Source organism: Numenius arquata, chromosome 1 (assembly GCF_964106895.1).
Source record: "Numenius arquata chromosome 1, bNumArq3.hap1.1, whole genome shotgun sequence".
Classification (NCBI taxonomy): Eukaryota; Metazoa; Chordata; class Aves; order Charadriiformes; family Scolopacidae; genus Numenius; species Numenius arquata.
Genome location: NC_133576.1, coordinates 10,425,218 through 10,442,897, shown reverse-complemented (window position 1 = coordinate 10,442,897; position 17,680 = coordinate 10,425,218). Strand labels below are relative to the sequence as shown.

General features: G+C 53.0%; 1 protein-coding gene across 5 annotated transcripts; it reads left to right on the top strand.

The window, feature by feature from the left end:
• Positions 1–1,890: 1,890 nt before the first annotated feature.
• On the top strand, positions 1,891–6,523 carry GAPDH (glyceraldehyde-3-phosphate dehydrogenase). 5 transcript variants are annotated; one of them, XM_074157589.1, is made up of 14 exons: positions 2,258–2,381; positions 2,631–2,653; positions 2,848–2,849; positions 2,961–2,996; positions 3,623–3,722; positions 3,979–4,085; positions 4,165–4,255; positions 4,435–4,550; positions 4,665–4,746; positions 4,915–5,066; positions 5,200–5,278; positions 5,522–5,605; positions 5,754–5,851; positions 6,225–6,523. In XM_074157589.1, the coding sequence occupies exons 2-14, from the start codon at positions 2,645–2,647 to the stop codon at positions 6,292–6,294; spliced, it is 1,026 nt and encodes a 341-aa protein (XP_074013690.1). In that variant the 5' UTR covers positions 2,258–2,381; positions 2,631–2,644; the 3' UTR covers positions 6,295–6,523. The 5 variants fall into 5 exon arrangements, with proteins under 5 accessions (XP_074013673.1, XP_074013667.1, XP_074013690.1 ...); XM_074157572.1 differs by lacking the exons at positions 2,258–2,381; positions 2,631–2,653; positions 2,848–2,849 and adding an exon at positions 1,891–2,118; XM_074157566.1 differs by lacking the exons at positions 2,631–2,653; positions 2,848–2,849 and having other exon boundaries at positions 2,215–2,399.
• The last annotated feature ends 11,157 nt before the right edge of the window (positions 6,524–17,680 follow it).

Here is a 17,680-nt window from a genome sequence, read left to right as displayed (position 1 = left end):
TCTTGGAGGGGCTCTGAGGTGAGAGGGCCAGCAGTGAGGGCTTGAACAAGCAGGCAGGGAAGAAGTAAGGGGAGACCTGAGAGCACAGATGGTGGGGAGGACCAGGGGTGAGGGGATGAAGGCAGCAGGGCAGGCTGTGTGGCCACCCCCTGCTTGCAGCCCGGGTGAAGACCGGGATGGGGGACCACCCATGCTACTGGGGATGTGCTGGGGGCCCAGCACGGGAGCAGGCAGGACGCACGCCGCTGGGCGGCTCACAACCCCGCTTCTCCACAGACGGAGGAGACCCAGGCATCACATCACCAGCTTGGGAACCAGCACGGCACACCGGCGGCCAAAGTCCAAAGGAGAGCGGCGACAGCAGCAGGAAAGCAGCACAGCGGTAACAAGGAGGAGCTGCCCGGGCTCCGTGGCTGCCCCTCGACCACAGGACCCCTGCTCCGCCGGCAGCCCCCTCCCTCCTCTCCGTGCTTGAGGACTCACTTGCTAATTAAACAGAGCTGTACTAATTTCCACGTCCAAGCTGGGCAGCAGCGCCTCCGCAAGTGGCTGTGGGGCTGGCCGCAGGGGCAGGCCAGGAGATGGCGGTGGAGCCCACCGCCCCCAGCCCCCAGGCACGGGGCCATGTTGGGTGCACGCACGCCGCCATTCCGGGTGGGCCGAGCAGCACGCGCGGTTGCAGTGTGGCGCTGCCGGGGCCGCGGTGACAGGGAGCGGGGGGGGGGGGGGCAGCGGGCAAGGTATCGACCGGGCGCCGGGGCAGAAGGTCCGCGTTGGCTCATCCCAGCCGTACTCTGCCCCCCGGCACTGCAGTGTTTGCCAAGCAAACACAGGGGCCTCCTGTTTGTGCAGCAGCTGCCCCCGAGAGTCTCTCCCCTGGCCCCTCGGTGGGCTGGGGCACCATGAACCCCATCACAGGCTCGCACCCCTCTAGCCCCACCACTGTACCGTGCCAGCCATCATCCCCTGGCCTTTAAGAAAAGGTCGTAACCTCGGCTGGGTCTAAACTTAGCAGTCGGCCCCCCGGTGGCACCGGGAATAGCAGTGGTATAAGGAGAGTTGGGTTACTTTGGAGCTGCGTGACCCCTTTCTGCCCCCCACCCCGGTACCTGCGTGGCTCCCCCAGCCTGCTCCTCCGTCCTCATCCTCCAAGCCCTGCTGGAGCCCTGCTCAGCCGAGCAGCCAGAGCAACAGGCCTGCTCCCACCACCCCCTGCCAGCCCAGATCTGCATCCCCACCGCTCCCACACCTTCCTCCAGGACCCCTTCCCCGAGGGACAGAGGCTTTCGGGCATGCTCTGGGCCTTGTGCCTAACACGGGGTTGTCCCAGAAGCCCTGTGCCAAGTCAGCGGGATGCAGCCCGGCAGGGTTCATGGAGGGAGCCCAGCAATGAAGGGGGGTGGCGAGTTGGGCAGCAGCAGCGGCCATGCAGGGAGCCCTCCCTTCTCTCAGGCAGCCGGCGAAGGCGGGACGAGACGGCGGACGGGCAGGATTTCCGCCGTCACGTCCCGCGAGTAGCAGCAGTGCCGCAGTGCCTCATTAAGATGGTGCTCACGCTGCGGCGCGTGGCCTGCTGGGGAAGTGGCCCGGCCAGTGGCCCCGGCCACCGCACGCCTGGCTAAACCCACCCAGGGGGGCCAGACAGGCTGGGGGGGGGGGGGTGTCCCCAACCTTGGGGGTGAGAGAGCTCCCAGCCAGCGCTCGCTGCCGCCCGGTGCTGGGGGCAATGGGAGATGCTTGGGGACGTGCTGCTCCCTCGGGGCGTCCTCAGCATCTCTGCAGCCCCTTTGCCCTTGCTGCCATGCTGGGGGAGCAGGCGGGCTGGGAGAGGGGCGCAGGCTGCAGCCGAGGCAGGGGGGGAAAGTGTCTGTGCTTTGTTATCAGGCGAAAGCAGTGCACGCCATTCCCCGGGGCGCCGGCAGCAGCGAGCACCGGGGAAGGCAGCCCCTCACCGGCCATCACTGGGGGGGCCCTTCCCGCCTCCCCAGGATACCTCCCGCCTCCCCAGGACACCTCCCCGCCGCAGGGCGAGGACCCGGCTTCCTCCGGCACCGAGGCATCTCTCACCACCACCACCATCACTATCACCGCCATCACCGGGGGTGGCTCGGAGGGAAGGTCGAGTGCTGACCCCCCACACACACTCCCGGGGCGAGGCCTTTGTTTCGGGGAGGGGAGGGCAACGGGGAAGGAGGACGGAGGCCGGGGGTGGTGGGGGGAGAACCGAGGCAGCCGCACCCGCAGCGCGGCCGCACGTAGCCCGGCCCGGCCCCCGCGCTGCCATTCGGCGGCAGCCCGGCGGGGCGGGCCCCAGCCCTTCCCCTCCGCGGGTATAAAGGGCGGCGGAGCGCGGCTGCGCCACCTTCTCACTGCGCGCCAGGGCGGCTTAGAGGCAGCAGGTAACGGGGCGGGGGGGGGGGCGGCGGCGGGGGGGTGGGAGAGAGGAGGAGAACGGCGCAGGGGAAGAGAACGGCGGCGGGGGGGGGGGGGGACGGGACGGGACGGGACGGGACACGACCCTCACCTACTCGGGGGCCGGCGCCGCGGGAGTGGGCCGGGCGGGGGCGGCGGGCGGCAGCCCCCGGGCGGAGCGTGGCGGCGGGGCCCGCGGGCACAAAGGCGGTGCGGAGCGGTGCGCCGCAAGATGGAGGCGGCGGGGGCGGAGTGAGGAGGAGGGGAGAGGTGGGGGGAGAGGGAGGCGGGGGGGAGGGGGGTGCGTCGCGTGGTGGGGGGCATTACCTTGAGGGGGGGGGGATTCAGGGGGGCGGGTTCGGAGTGCATGCACACACACACACGCACCCCCACACACACACCCCCGCCCCCCTCTCCCCCCCGGCGGTGGGCGAGCCGTTAACGGTGCCCGCGCGAGACACGGCGGCCGATTTCCCGCTCCTCCTCTCTCCCCCCGCCGCCCCTCCCATCCCCGCTGCGGGCGTCTCACCGCCGTTTTCTGCCCGCAGGAACATCGCGAAGATGGTGAAAGTCGGAGTCAACGGGTGAGTGCCGGGGCCGGGCTGCGGCACCGGGAGGCGCCCGACGGGGCGGGGGGGGTGTGTGTGTGTGTGAGGGAAAGAGGGGGGGGGGGGCAAGGTCGCCTCAAGGGCGGGGGGAGGGGAGCGGAGCTGTGCACCCCGCCGGTCCCGCTCCACCGTCGCCCCCCGGGCCGGGGCAGGGCGGGCTGCTGAGTCACTTCCCTCTGTAGATTCGGGGTGACTCACCCCGGAAACGCCGCCGCTGCCCGCCTGCCCCGGTACATCCCCCCCCCCGTTATCCCCCGGGGGTCCCCGCGCCCCGCCGGCGGGCTGCAGCCCCCCCCCCACCAAAAGGTCGCCCGGTGGATCGTGTGTCGGCTGTGGCCCGGGGGGGACGTGACCTTCTCCCGCCGGGCCGAGGAGTAACCGGATCCCCGGGGCCCTCAGTAAATTTAGCACTTGACCTTTCTGGTGCGGGGGTCGTTCTTAATCTTTAACCGAGGTGCTTTGGCCTTTGGACGCAGATGCCGAGCTCCCGCCCGCCCCGCGGGGCAGGGAGCGGCGGATGCTCCCAAGGGAAGGCAGCGGGCTGTGCCCAGCCCCGGCAGGCTCCATGTTGCTCCTCCTCACCCATGTTTCTCTCTCCCCAGATTTGGCCGCATCGGCCGCCTGGTCACCCGGGCTGCTATCCTCTCTGGTAAAGTCCAGGTGGTGGCCATCAATGATCCCTTCATTGATCTGAACTACATGGTGAGTTGTCTTGCAGTGCCCCCCTCTGGGCCTCTCGGAGAAGAGCTCCTCTGGCTCTGTTCTAGTACCTTCCTAGGAAAACCGGGTGTGGGATAGAGGCACGGGGCTGGGAGGTTTGACACGTAGAGGCACGTACAGTGCAGCAGTTGGACAAGGTCACTGAGGAGGTGGGGAGCTGAGATTGCTCTGCCTACACCACAAGGGTTGGGGAGATGGCAGCTGGCGTGCCTGACCTTCCCGCCTCTTTCTTTACTAGGTTTACATGTTCAAATATGACTCTACTCATGGTCACTTCCGGGGCACTGTGAAGGCTGAGAATGGGAAACTTGTGATTAACGGGAATGCTATCACCATCTTCCAGGAGTAAGTATCTCTTTTCCCCTTTTGGGGGGTGAAAGCAGGTGTCTCACAGAGCAGCTCTTATAATTTTGGCCCTTCTCAGGCGTGACCCCAGCAACATCAAGTGGGGAGATGCTGGTGCTGAATACGTTGTGGAGTCCACTGGTGTCTTCACCACCATGGATAAGGCTGGGGTGAGTATGCCACACACAGGAGAAGGGGTATCACTGCTCCTGCCTGTGGGGGACATCACCATGTATAATATATGGAGTTGCTGAAGACGGGGAAGAGATGGGGCTAGGAGGGAGAAGAGGTTATCTGAGTGAGCTGTTAGAGAGATTCTGGGTTATCTAATCTCCATCTTTTTTTCCAGGCTCACCTGAAGGGTGGCGCTAAGCGTGTTATCATCTCTGCCCCCTCAGCTGATGCTCCCATGTTCGTGATGGGTGTCAACCATGAGAAGTATGATAAGTCCCTGAAAATTGTCAGGTAAGGAGAGAGGAAGATGCTCTCTGGCCTGGAGCTCTCACCAGCTGCATGGGGTCTCATCTCACCTCTGTAGATGTGTTACCAGTGGCTGATCAGCTTTTCTCTCTTCTGCAGCAATGCCTCTTGCACAACTAACTGCCTGGCGCCCTTGGCCAAGGTCATCCATGACAACTTTGGCATCGTGGAGGGTCTCATGGTAGGTCTGGAGCTTTCTGCTCAGGAGGGTGCCACACCCACAGATCCTTTCATGCAAAAGGAAAAGCATCTGTACTCCTGGTGTCCCCTGGGATGGGGAGGAGTTGCCTAGGATGCTTTCTCTGGAGAGTGTTGGCTGTGTTTTTACTCCTGTGCTTCCTTTTCCCAGACCACTGTCCATGCCATCACAGCCACACAGAAGACAGTGGACGGACCCTCTGGGAAGATGTGGAGGGATGGCAGAGGTGCTGCTCAGAACATCATCCCAGCATCTACTGGGGCTGCTAAGGCTGTGGGAAAAGTCATTCCTGAGCTCAATGGGTGAGTGTTATCCCTCTTTGGGTGTCAAGAGGTGGCAGCTGCTGCCTGGCTGCCTCTGATCCCTCCCTAGCAAAATGGAGGGCTGGCAGAGGGGTGCCAGGTGCTGTTCCCTGCTGACTCGTGTCTCTCACAGGAAACTTACTGGAATGGCTTTCCGTGTGCCAACCCCCAATGTCTCTGTTGTGGACCTGACCTGCCGTCTGGAAAAAGCGGTAAGTGTTGTGGACAAGGCCCTAATAGCCTCCAGACCTGTCCCTGATTTCTCTAAACTCCTTTTACCTGGAATTGCCCTCTCTGCATTCATCCCTTCCCTAAGAAGATTTGATTTTGGTGAAAATAGTCATGCATGCTTTGCCATGATGCTCCCATGTGTCTTCCCTTCCCCCACCTCCTCCCCCGGCAGACATTTTGTGTGAGTCAGCACCTGACTATCTTAAATGTATCTCTCTTCTCAGGCCACGTATGATGACATTAAGAGGGTAGTGAAGGCTGCTGCTGATGGTCCCCTGAAGGGCATCCTGGCATACACAGAGGACCAGGTAAGTAACTCCTGCTCTCTTGGCCTGTGCTTATTGGTGCTTGCCTCATTTTTTTCTGATGGGAGCAGCCTTGCTGGGATCCTGGTTTGGGCACTTCTGGTTCAGGCTGTGGGTAACCGTATGGGTTACAATTTCCTCTCTGTTGCAGGTTGTCTCCTGTGACTTCAATGGTGACAGCCATTCCTCCACCTTTGATGCGGGTGCTGGCATTGCACTGAACGACCATTTCGTCAAGCTGGTTTCCTGGTAGGTGCAGCCTGGGGGGTAGTGGGGGAGACTCTGGGGGGGGTTAGGAGCCGGCACAGGCACATTACAGACTTTTGTTCATCACTGCCAGGTTGATAATGCGGGGTGATACGAAGACCCCTGCTGAGTAGGGTGGCTCCAACATGTTAAAAGTTTCTGTGAACTGAAATTGCTTCTTATCTGAAATTACTATAGCCTTTTCCTTACCTTATTTTTGAGGGTGTATGGGATGCTTCCTACTTCCTGTACTGGAAGTGGATGGGAAGCTGCCTGGTTCAGTTGTGTGGGATGGGGTAGAGGAGCAGGAAAATTGTGAGGAAGGGGATGCAAGAAATGGGGTCAGTTCTGACAGTGCTTCTGCTTCTCTCCCCAGGTACGATAATGAGTATGGCTACAGCAACCGTGTTGTGGACTTGATGGTCCACATGGCATCCAAGGAGTGAGCCGAGCACACAGCCCCCCTGCTGCCTAGGGAAGCAGGACTCTCCTTCGTTGGAGCCCCTGCCCTTCTTCACCACCGCTTAGCTCTGCATCCTGCAGTGAGAGGCCAGTTCTGTTCCCTTGTCTCCCCCACTCCTCCAACTTCTCCCCGAGCCTGGGGGAGGTGGAGAGGCTGATAGAAACTGATCTGTTTGTGTACCACCTTACATCAATAAAAGTGATCACCATCTGAAATGCCTTGTCTGTCTGTCAGTGGGAAATGGGAGAAAGTGTGAGGGGGGGTGGGTAATGAGCAAATAATAGGTGCCTGTGTTAAGAGGGGCCCTGGCTGCAGCTGCTGGGACAGCTCTTCTAGGCAGTGCCATGTTAAGGCTGTGGACCCAGGTGGCAGAGACATGCCAGAAGAGCTGTTTGGGCAGCTTGGGTCATGCATAGGCATGGCATGGTCCTGGGATACCTGACTGCCAGGTGTGAGAGGGTAAGGCTCCTGCCTGTGAGCCAAAATAAGGTGTGGTGCAGAACTGCTGTGTGGTAGAATGGAAGGCAGCTCTGCTGCTCCATCCACCTTCTAGCTCTCTGGATCTGCCTGTCTGATGGGTGTATGCAGAATAAAGCGCTGAGCAGGTGACTTTTTCTTGCACTTGGTTTGGCAAAGGGGCACAAGAAACAGGAATTATTTCTTCTCCTTCCCCCTGGGGGCACAAGAAACGGGAATTATTTCTTCTCCTTCCCCTGTCTCAGTAGAAACGTTGCGAGGAGGATTTTTCATTTGCTTTTACCTCTTAAAATGAATCAACTTGCCCTAGAGGAAATGGCTGCCTTAGGGACGTGTTGGAGGCTGGTGTTACCATGGTGGTGGCTAGTCTTAATTCTGGCTTAATTCTATGCGGAAGGAGGGGCTGTTGCATTTAAGCTCCTGAGCGGCAAATCTCTGCAAGGTGAGTGTCGGCCCTCTGCCAGGGACTGCGCTGCCAGCGCCCGGGAGCGTGAACGCCGCCGGGCAGGGGCTGACCTATGAGCGCTGGGGGCAGATAAGCGATGCCCTGCACAAAATCATGTGGCCCTCTATTTTTTTTTTTTTAATCAGCTCCGTTTACTGTCTCAGGAGGGTGATGAGTCGTTCTCTCCCCAGCAGGCAGGGTTGGAGCTGTTGTCCGGACCCCAACTGCTTTACTCCTGGAGGTAGAGCAAGGATTTAAGCTGGAAGACTTAAGCTCCCAGGATCATGGTATGTCGGACGTAGCTTCCTGGAGCCGCTTATCTCCAGCGCTTGGGCTGCGTAAAAATTAAATGTTTACTGGACTCGAGGGCGATGACTCAAAAGTTGCTTTGCAAAGAGTAAAAGGTTGAATAACCTGCCCCTGGATAGGAGCTGGGACTCTGAGCACCTCGTTAGCCCTGGGCCAGCAGCAGTACCTGCCTTGCCCCACACAAATGGCCCCGTGGGAGCTTTAGGTAACTCTGGAGTTAAATGGGAGCTGCCTGCTGCTGGGGCTGACCGGAGGCAGCCCTCCAGTGGAGCTGGGTTTCTGCTGGGGAGAGGTGTAGCCTGCAGGTCTGCCAGGCTTACAAATGAGCCTTGGGTTGGTCCCATCCTGTCCTCCATTGCTGCGCTTGGGTGCTTTGAATGGCTGTCCTGTCCCCTGCTGCCCAGGGCTTTGGGTGCGTGCCAGCGAGAGCGCCTGGCTTGATAATCCGGATGTGACAGAGAGGCTTCAGAAACACCTTTGGGTGCTGGGGGGGGGGAGGGTTGTACCTCTCTTTCCCATGCAAAACAAAGATATTTTGAACTGGGTTTAAAGGAGGAACCTGTCAAGGGGTTACCTTTTTCATCTAAGAAGCCTTAAGCTTCTCAAGCCAGGTAAGGCTGCCTGAAAATCCACGCTGAGCAAAGAACTTGGGTTATTTAACAAGACTGAGCCCTATCCAACTTGAGGTCAAATTGCTGTGGGAATGAGCAAATTCATGCAATGTGGGGGTGCGTGGGTGGAGGAAGAGTATGTGCTCTCAGACCAACAATTGCTGTGAATATCTCAGACAAAGGTTCACTGTGCTTTAAAATGCTATTTCAACCCGTTTACAATCTTGCTTTGAAATTCCTGAAAAAACGATACGGTACCTAGGCGAGGCAAAGCAGGAATCGCAGAATTTAAAATACGGTTGCTCTTGCATGGAAACCGGGAGAGCAAGTGTGGCAAACGAGTCATGCAGCCTTTGGACTGCCTGGAGGGCTGGGTTTCCTGTCTCATTATAAGCTCCCAAAAAAAGCACAGCTCTTTTAAGTCCTTGGGTTTGTATCCAGACACTGTGCCTGCAGATGGCACCACAGCAAGGCCCCTCTGGACAGACGGAAAAGCTAGCTCAGTGGTCAGCCTGTCCAAGAACTGCAATCTTGTCCTAAAAATATTTTCATTTTTATTTTTCAAATTGATATATATGACTGTGGATGGCATTGGGATAAAGATAGGCTATCTGCTGTGGCAGCTGCTTCTCTCTCTGGAGAAGAGTTTTCTCCCAAGTAGTGTAGCTCTAGGTGTGCTCTTAAAGTATTTCTAAGGAAAACCGATAGAAATGATCGGTCAGGGAAGGCAGGCACTCAAGCAGACATAGAGAGACTTTTGTTCAGCAAAATAGCTAAAAGCGACCGTGCCTCTCTGCCAGGAGAAACTGGCTCTAAGGGCAGCTGCCATAAGCCAGAGTCCGTCCAGGTTTATGAACAGCTTGCAAGGGGAAGGTATAGAAAGACACTGATTTTGGCCAAAGGCTCGACCCTTGCCTTTCTCGGCTGGCCAGGTGCCCGGGCTCGCTGTGCTGGGCCGTCGTGGGAGGGGGATGTACCTGAGATCTGGGTTCACTCTTTTGCAGGGCTGCGCTGACTCAAAGCTCGCTGGACGACACAAGGGACAACTTCTCTGACGGGCAGCCAACCATTTCTAGGGGTGGTAAGTTGCACCTTTTGTTTTCTTTTTTTAAGACAGAGGAAATTCAAGTGATGCTGCAGTATGGTAATTAGCAGTGGTGTTACAGGAAAATTCCCTTTTATGGCAGCTTTGAATGTTTAGATAATTTATTTTATACTTCATTGGCATTTGCACACACTACCACTCGTGTTATTCCCCCAAGAAATGGCTAGTTGCCCTCAGAGCACCTTCTTCTCAAGATGTCAGCATGAAACTCATCTTGAGTTTCATGTCAGTGAAAATCATCTTGAGCAGATGTGGAAACTAATTAAGCTCTCTTGAAAAAAAACAAAAACAAACCAATACCAAAATGTAACAAAATGGTTACTCCATAAACACAGTTAAAAAAAAAACAACTCTTGGACATTTAAAACATAGTCTGTCCGCTTCTAAAGTAAAGGAGTCTTTGAGCAAAGCAATCAACTAGGTCTGTGCAAGGAAGAGGAGATACAGGTCTCTGATAAGAAAGACTATAACGCAAGGAGTAATTTGGACAGTTGTATAAGACAAACATCTTAAACGATAATGTTTGCAACGCTTCTGTGTAACAGATGCCATTCATAAAGCGCAGGTTCATGACTTAAAGTCAGGGTATGCAAATGCCACTGTGGGCACAGGCAGTACTCGCAGAAAGCAGGCATTTGATCAAAAACAAGCTGCCTACGCTTGGGCAATCATACTATATCCACGGCGCAAAACCAAGTAATTTGTTACTTACTCTTCTGAGCTGAGTATAATTTCGTGCTACAGGACAGCCAACTTACCTCCATATATTATCTTACTACAGAAGTGTCATCTTCTTGAGGGAGTTAGTCTCACTTAAATGTTCCTGTAAGGAACAATAGTAATGGGTTATACTTTACTATGTAAGATTTGAAAAGACAGCCTTCAAAAAGCTGAAGCTGTAGCCAAATGAAAATAGAAGAAAAACCTCATAAATACTAGCAAATTAAAAAGGGAGATTTTTAGGAAACTATGTGACAAATAGAAAAGGTAGTATGAAAACCTTTTTCAAATGCAGCTTGGAGACAAGAAAGCAGCCAAAAAGCCCTAAGACGGTGGGGGGAGTGATTAGGGAAGTTAAGGCCACAGCAGAAAAGTAAAACTGATGTTTTGCCATCAGAGGAGCTTCGGGGTGTTCCCAGAGAAGAGATTTTTTTTTTTTTCTCAGCAGTGATGAGATGAAGCCACTGTTGCACACCGAAGTGTCAGGACTTGAGAACATGTCCGTGACGTGAAGGGCAGCAAACCCTCAGTAACAGGTGCCAGACTCAGATGGTCTCCAGCATGAAATGGATGAACAAGTAACCATGCTGTAAGTAATTCACCACTCACGTCAACTCCCACATGATGAAGAGCAGCCGGATTTAGGAAAAAACCAGACTGGCAAAACCTTTCAAAGAACCTCAACTGCCCCAGAACAGGGAAGACCTGTTTCCCACTCTCTGGGTTGAAAACTAGTGGCAAGGCTGGTGGTGACTGAGAGAGAAGGTGCAAGTGGCCATCGTCTGAGGACGTCCCCCCAGGGTCGTTTCCATTCAACACCTTCAGAACAATTCGGAGCATGGGGTGCCAAGGTTTGTTGATTACGCAAAATGATGCTGAACACTCAATGATGAATCAGCCTGTGGAAAGCTGCAGAAGGATCTTGTGACAAAGTGACTGGGATATTAAAAGGGTGGGTGAAATTCAGGGTGGCTAAATGAGAAGTAATACGTGTAGTGTGGGGGGACAACTCCGACACTGCAGGTCTCAAAGCCCTCCTGTAACATTGCACAACTCTCCCCCAACCAAGCAAGCAACCTTTGTTGGCCTTGCTCTGAGTCCTGGGACAGAAAAAAAAATAAGTGGTTTGTAATCACTGTTATTTCCAGCTTTTTAGTTACCAAGTTGGCTGCTGGACCCCAAGCAGACACTGAAATCTCACTGAATGCACATGGCCTCCAGCTTCCTCATCTCCTCAGACTCATAATATGCCTTTCTCAGCCTGACTAAACTGCCATCTAGACCATCACCATGAGGTGACTTGAGGCACTGGGGAAAAATGCTCACTCCCTTTTTTTTTTTTTTAAGGAGCAAAATAACTATACACTTTTCATTTTCAAAACATTTTTCTCCAGCCTGGAATCACAGTTGAGAGTCTGCTCCATCTACTCCAACTTGTGATGCAAAGCAGGACAAAGCACACCAATGTCACATGAGGATAAAAGATATTTAAAGATGCCATCAGCTTTAGCATCTGGCTGAGAGCTCACAAGAGGCTGCTTGTGAGCCCTGCTCCCTAAGTCTTTCCAGCCCTCCTGGGGATGGTTAGTCATTAGTATTTTTTTTTATCTTAGAAGTAGCTATGCATATCTTAAATATTGGTTATATATGTATGGCAACGGAAGCTATGTTTTGACTATTTAAAATTACATTTTAATGCCTCTTCGCATTTTTGATTGAGATATTTACTCCTTTTGAGAGTCTATAACATTTCTACATATCAAAAATGGTATCGGTTTTGTCTGTCAATTCCTTCTCCCTCCACAAATCTGTCCAGATTTTTCCATTCCTTCGTGATTTCTACCCTCCTCCCCTCTCCACTGCTTTCTCATTGGTTTTCATACATGGCCTGTCAGACTAATCACTGACGTCATTTTTTTTCACCCGTCTACCCAGGCCTTTTTAAATGTCTTCCCCGATGCATTTAAAAATTGACATCAGCAAACCATGGATTTCAGCAGCTTTTTCACCACCGCTGAGCTTAGGGTGCTTTGCAAAACGCTGTTTGCAGGAAGGCACTGACAGCACTGGGCTTTTTTTTTTTTTTTTTTTTTTTTTTTTTCCAGCATCACTTACTCCGGCTCCCCAAGCAGCCTCAGGCTTTGTGCCGTGGCTTGTTCACCGCTACGGCACCCCACACACCTCTCCACATTAGCGTGCTCTAGGTCACCTGTGCCTGGGAATGTAGAAGTGTTTATTCTGAGAAGATCCTGTCAAGGATCCTCCTTAATTGTTAATGGCCTGGAAAGTGCTTCATCATTCCCCTCTGACCACATTCGGCTCTTTCCAAATACAGAACAGACACATCTGGTGAGTACTTCTCTTTTTTTTTTTCCCCTCATTTTGATTTTTTTTTTCCAATTTCAGCAAAGAAAAAAGGGTTTCTATTACTTCTAGGATTGATTTTTCTTTAAATATAACAAGAACAACGTGTTAGTGTCGTTAGACATCCCACTAATGTTATTTTTTTTTCTTGAGGTGATATGAGTAGCTGAAGACCTTTTTTATACAGCTGAATTATTTTGTTGTCCCTCTCTTCCTTTTCCCCCACCCATAGTTGCTATAGTTGTTACAAGGTTTATTTTTATTAATTAAGGTCAGGCTTTATTTTCATTTCTATTAGTTATTCTTATTTTTAAGTACTATTGTCACATGGCCACTTCTTCAAGGAAGTAGTTTACTGAAAACTATCTTCTCGTGCATACTAAATCACAGCTTTTTGGATAACTGGAAAACTCTCTTCTTTCCAAAGATCTCCCACTTAAACATACTTTTTAAATACTTTACCTAAACAATTTCACTGTAAGAAAAGGCTACGTAACACCACGCAGTTCTCTGCTATGGCATTTTTGTCCTGGGTGATGTCTTGATTTGTTTCTCAGTTGATCCCTTGGCAACCATCAATCCTAACACAGTCTTCATCTGTCCTAAGGACATCTAAAATCATTGCCTTACTTGGGCATGCCATCATTTGTAAGTTGATGAGAAGCTCTCCATGGCACAGCATATTCTTCGGCATCCCCAGCCGAAGCCTCCCATGACAACATAATTTTCCTTTTCACACAAAGCAGAGAGTTACTTACAAAATAAATCACCATGTTTTGTTTGGGAATTCAGGAGTATGTGAAAGACCCTTCGAGGCAGTGATGAAATTGTGTGTCAGAGCATGTTGTTTGGCCCTAGAGTGAATGTGATTTTTTGCACAGCTCGCAACCCCAATTCGCAATTGCTCTTGCCTATTCCACCTTTACCCAACAGGTTAGACTGGTGAGTTAGCAGCTCTATGATGTGGCTGTGAACACTAAAAATACCAGTTAGCCACATTTCTTCCTACCCTGAGAATTTCTGTTTCCTCTTGCACCTTGCCCAAATGCAGTCTGCTGTCGAAGCTGAAAATGCTGCCTCTTCCCATCTCTGGTGATGTTGGTTCAGTTTCATCATGATGCTTTTCGGTGGCCACTTCAGCTCCCCTTCCATAGTGTTACCTTAGTACCTTCCCAGCTCTTACAGCTGTTCTCCAAGCTATGCAATCTGTACCCCCCCTGAGCCAGAGGACCTACACCATCCTCTCCTTGTTCCCATCCCAAGAGAAAGTGACACAAGCATTTAGAAAATTCACATCTAAAACACCTCTCTCAGTCTCATACATCCACTGGAAGATTTTCAACGGTAACCGGACTTCCGTAAAGCAGCCTGTAGCCCATCCAGTTCTCGATGCTTTCTTATTATAGCTCCCAGCATTAATCACCATGCCTAGGGGCTTGCAAGATATTTCCAGGTGCCCGTCTACGCATCAGCCAGGTGCATCTACAAGAAGACAGCACTCCACTGTGTTCTGTGTTAATTCCAACCTCGCCTCTAAAAAGGAGGTTTCTTACCCATAAGAAACTTGACATACTTGCAAGTTCTGGGACACTCTGTGCCACAGGTATCTGAGATAGCAGCAAGCATAAATATAGCGAGTATGGCCTTCCTGAGAACAAATGAAGCTTTTGTAGCAGAGGTATGAGGCTTAGGAAAGCCAATCTCCTAGCGCAGATCTAGAAACAAGAACAACTTTCTATGCAGCTTTGATCTCTCCTACTTCTTGGCTAAGGAACAAGATAAACAGGATAATAAAGAGGATACCAGGGAATCAAAAGTTGCTCCAGCAAAGGCTGTCAGCATCACATTTAGATCCATCTAAGGGGGATCTAAATGAATTTCCCCCATCTGAAATGGGGGAAAAGCTAACTCACACAAAACAGTCATGAGCGATGGAGGACAAAGCATCTTCAGCAGAATGGTGCTGGGTGGAAAATATAGGACCTTAACTGAACAGACAGGCAAGTCAGACTCTTTCAGTTCTGAGATATGATCTAAAACAGATGGGAACCAGAAATGAGTGAAGGGAGGGAGCAGGTTTGCTTAGCACAGGGAGGAAGATCTGGGCTACTTAGTGGTTAGGCTGACCAAACCATTTCTAGAGCCAGCAAGAACATCCCACATCCATGTGGTGAAGTGCAAGGAGGGTGATGCTCACTGCCCTCCCTGTGGGAAAATCTGGTAGTCTTCATCAAGAAACTCAGTGGGCCTGGTCTCAGCTATCTTGCTAGATGGGGGTCTCTGAGGATCAGAGCTCGCTTTTCAGATGAGTCCTAGGGAACTTCAGCAGGGAAGGGGCAGGGGAGGCCACTCTGCGTGCCACAGGATCAGAAACACATTCAGCAGGGAGCCAGGGCTTGCTTCTGCAAAATGCCTGGCACCGTCTGTTGAAGTCCCTTGCCAAGAGGCTGATCACAATCATGGGGGAGCACAGAGAACTGTGTCCCTCACCCCAGCTCAAAGGCCAATTGTGTCCTTCAACACCTCATGGAGGCAGGATGCTGACAAGCGGATCTGTTCCAGCCAGGAGACAGCTCTTGCCTCAAGGGAGAGGGTTTTGTGCCACTCCCACTGCTGTTATAAAAGTTGTGCCTATCTTCTCATAGACACAACAACCTGAATATTGGGAAGTGAGAAGCCAGAGCAATCACTAGCATGTCCTCAGACTGTCCAAGTCTCCACCAACATGGACTTCTGTAGAGTGGGGAAGCTGAACTGGCCTGCCTAAATATCCAATGGGAGGACCTCACTGCCAATCCCGACAGATGTGATCCTAAAAGGATGATCTTAGACAGATGCTCATGGAGGTGATCAGGGAGCAGCCACATCTGAAGAGTCCCGAGATGGATGCTGGCAGAGGAACTGCCCAGATGCATCCTGCCATGGGACCCCATTCACATCTGTGCTTGGACTATACTTGGGCAATAAACATTCCCGTTAATGGATGAGCACTGAGTGAGGCAGGACATGCTGAGGTATGCTCTAGCACACTAAGGACCGCACCAGGCTCAGCTGCAACATGCTCACAGGCAAGCACAGTCAGCTGGAAAGAGTAACTGACCTGTTCTTTCAACGTTCATTTCACCAACTCATCAGCTGGGTTGAGAATAGGAAAAGGCCCGCTCCATCCACGGCCAAGCTGCCCCTGCAACCAAGACTATGAGAAAGTTTAGGCCAAAGTTTTTTGAATGGGCTGGGGTCCAAGGGTAAATGAGATGATACACAATTATTCCCTGTGAGAGGAATACAGACCAGCAGGTGTTCAAAAGATCAAGCAGCCAAGACCTGGGTGTTCACTAAACTATTTTTTCTGTTATTCCTTCCTGAGCAGGTGCTGTCTGGTGTCCTGGAAAAGGGATGAGGTCGGGGAAGCAAGAAGCAACACAGCATTGAACAGTTCCTAGGCACCGTAATTCCCAGCAGGGTTCACGGTGGAGAAAAGCAGGCTAGATACTCCCCAAAGAATGAAGAGGAGCCCACAGAGAAGAATTAAATACATGGAAGGTCCACATCTCCTAAGATCCAGCATAAAAGATGTGGGGTCACCACTGATGGACAGGCAGAGGCAGGGGAGATGGTCTGGCTAACAATGGGGTCTTGGGCTGTGGTTCCCGCAATGAGAAATTGCTAAAGCAAAGGATTAGTGGTGTGTGTCCTGCTAGTGAGATCTTTCACACTGGTCAGGGAACGGAGCCTTCTGCTGGTGATACAAATCACCAGAGAACAGCATCTTGCAAACAAGGGAAGGGGAGATCTCAGTTTCACTGCAGATGAAGTTCTGACAAGCAGTGTGGGTCCAGGGTCCCCACATGTCCTGGCACACAGGTGTCTGGCAGCGCCAGCTGCTCCTCTGGGCAACGACTGCTTGAGGCAGAGATGTTGGTCCTTCTGTGCTTCATGCTTGAAATTTCTCAGTACACATGCTCTACGGTCCTGTGGGTTTCTTAAGCAGTACCGAGAGGCCAAGATACGCATGTCATGGATTAGGCACGGGGAAAGCCAGACTCAGCCAGCCACTCACAGAGCTCTCCGCAGCAGAGAAAGGGCAGAAAAAACATCACAAAGAAATGTAAAGGAAAGGGGATTTACATCAACCAACAGAGCCTCCAGGCAGCGTGGAAAGCAATCCCTGAGCTACAGTGTGTGAGGCAACATCACTAGAAAGAAAAAGCCCAGATTAAAAAAAATATTTCCTCCGGCTTCAGCTCTTCTAGGAAGAAAAACAAATAGGGAAGAGAGAAAGAAACATAAAGAATTGGGCAGGGTGGTGTGGAGGCGAGGCCCATGGTGAAGACCCCATCTCAGGGCAGGCACGGAGGCACACTCACCTCCCACCCGCCTGTGCAGCTCCTCGCTGCCAGGGCAGGGGGGGGAACACGTCTCTGCTGCTCCCCAGCACCCTGCTCCTCCCCTGAAACCCTCTCCTGGCTTCCCCATGAGAGGTGAAGATGGCACTCACTGAGTCAGAGCCCAGACACAGCAGACCACCGGCTGACGAAATGCCGTTTCCCTGCACCAGCAGCAATGCCCCGGCTGCGCCCTGGCTGGGAGGTTTCCTCGGCTGTGAACTTCTCCTGCCATTTGCAGGGACTTGCCTCCCCGCCCCCGGCTTAGCCGATGCTGAAACCCCAAGACGTGCCTTAACGCATCTCAGAGGCAGAGGACCTCACCCTGCCCAGATGCTGACCCCTCAGATGCACCGGTGCTCAACATGGCAATCCTATGGACAGAAACTGTGGCAACCCCCCAGCCCCCGTTTTATCTACCTTACCTACTCTTAGAGATGATGCAAAAACTCTACCGCCAGCTACTCTCTCCTCCCTTCAGGAACTTTCGTGAGAAGCATTTTTCTCTGGAGCTTCACCCGCCTTGGCTGTGCAGCCTGGGTCCACTGCCCTGCAAAACACTGTCTCCCAGCAAGCTGCTCACCCCCTCCTGCCACCCCGCCAGGCCCCAGCCTCCCGTCAACGGAGGAGCACATGCAGCGGCCACCCAAGCAAATGTCACAAGAGATAGATGGTGGGACAGGGGAACCCCCACCGCAGTTATGCCAGGGTTGGACGTGGGGCTAGGGGCAGGTGAGAAGATGTTCTGGGATGCCCTAGTAAAAAGCTGTCATGACAGAGGAGGCCAGACTCTGGCAAAGGAAGGTCTGCAAGGCACAAGCCACGTTCGGCTTCGTTTTCCCCACAGGAACTAAGACCTTTCCAATCCCTCAGCCTCAGCATTGATGATGCTCTAAGGTTAAGAACAAGGTAGCCCACACAGCACTGGTGCTACACACGACCCATCAAGGACC

Excerpts from the sequence above, each read along its gene's own strand:
- GAPDH (XM_074157559.1), top strand. The coding sequence starts at position 2,645 with ATGGAGGCGGCGGGGGCGGA. Across the intron at positions 4,256-4,434 it reads CCACCATGGATAAGGCTGGG|GCTCACCTGAAGGGTGGCGC; the intron begins GTGAGTATGCCA and ends CTTTTTTTCCAG. Across the intron at positions 4,551-4,664 it reads AAGTCCCTGAAAATTGTCAG|CAATGCCTCTTGCACAACTA; the intron begins GTAAGGAGAGAG and ends TCTCTTCTGCAG.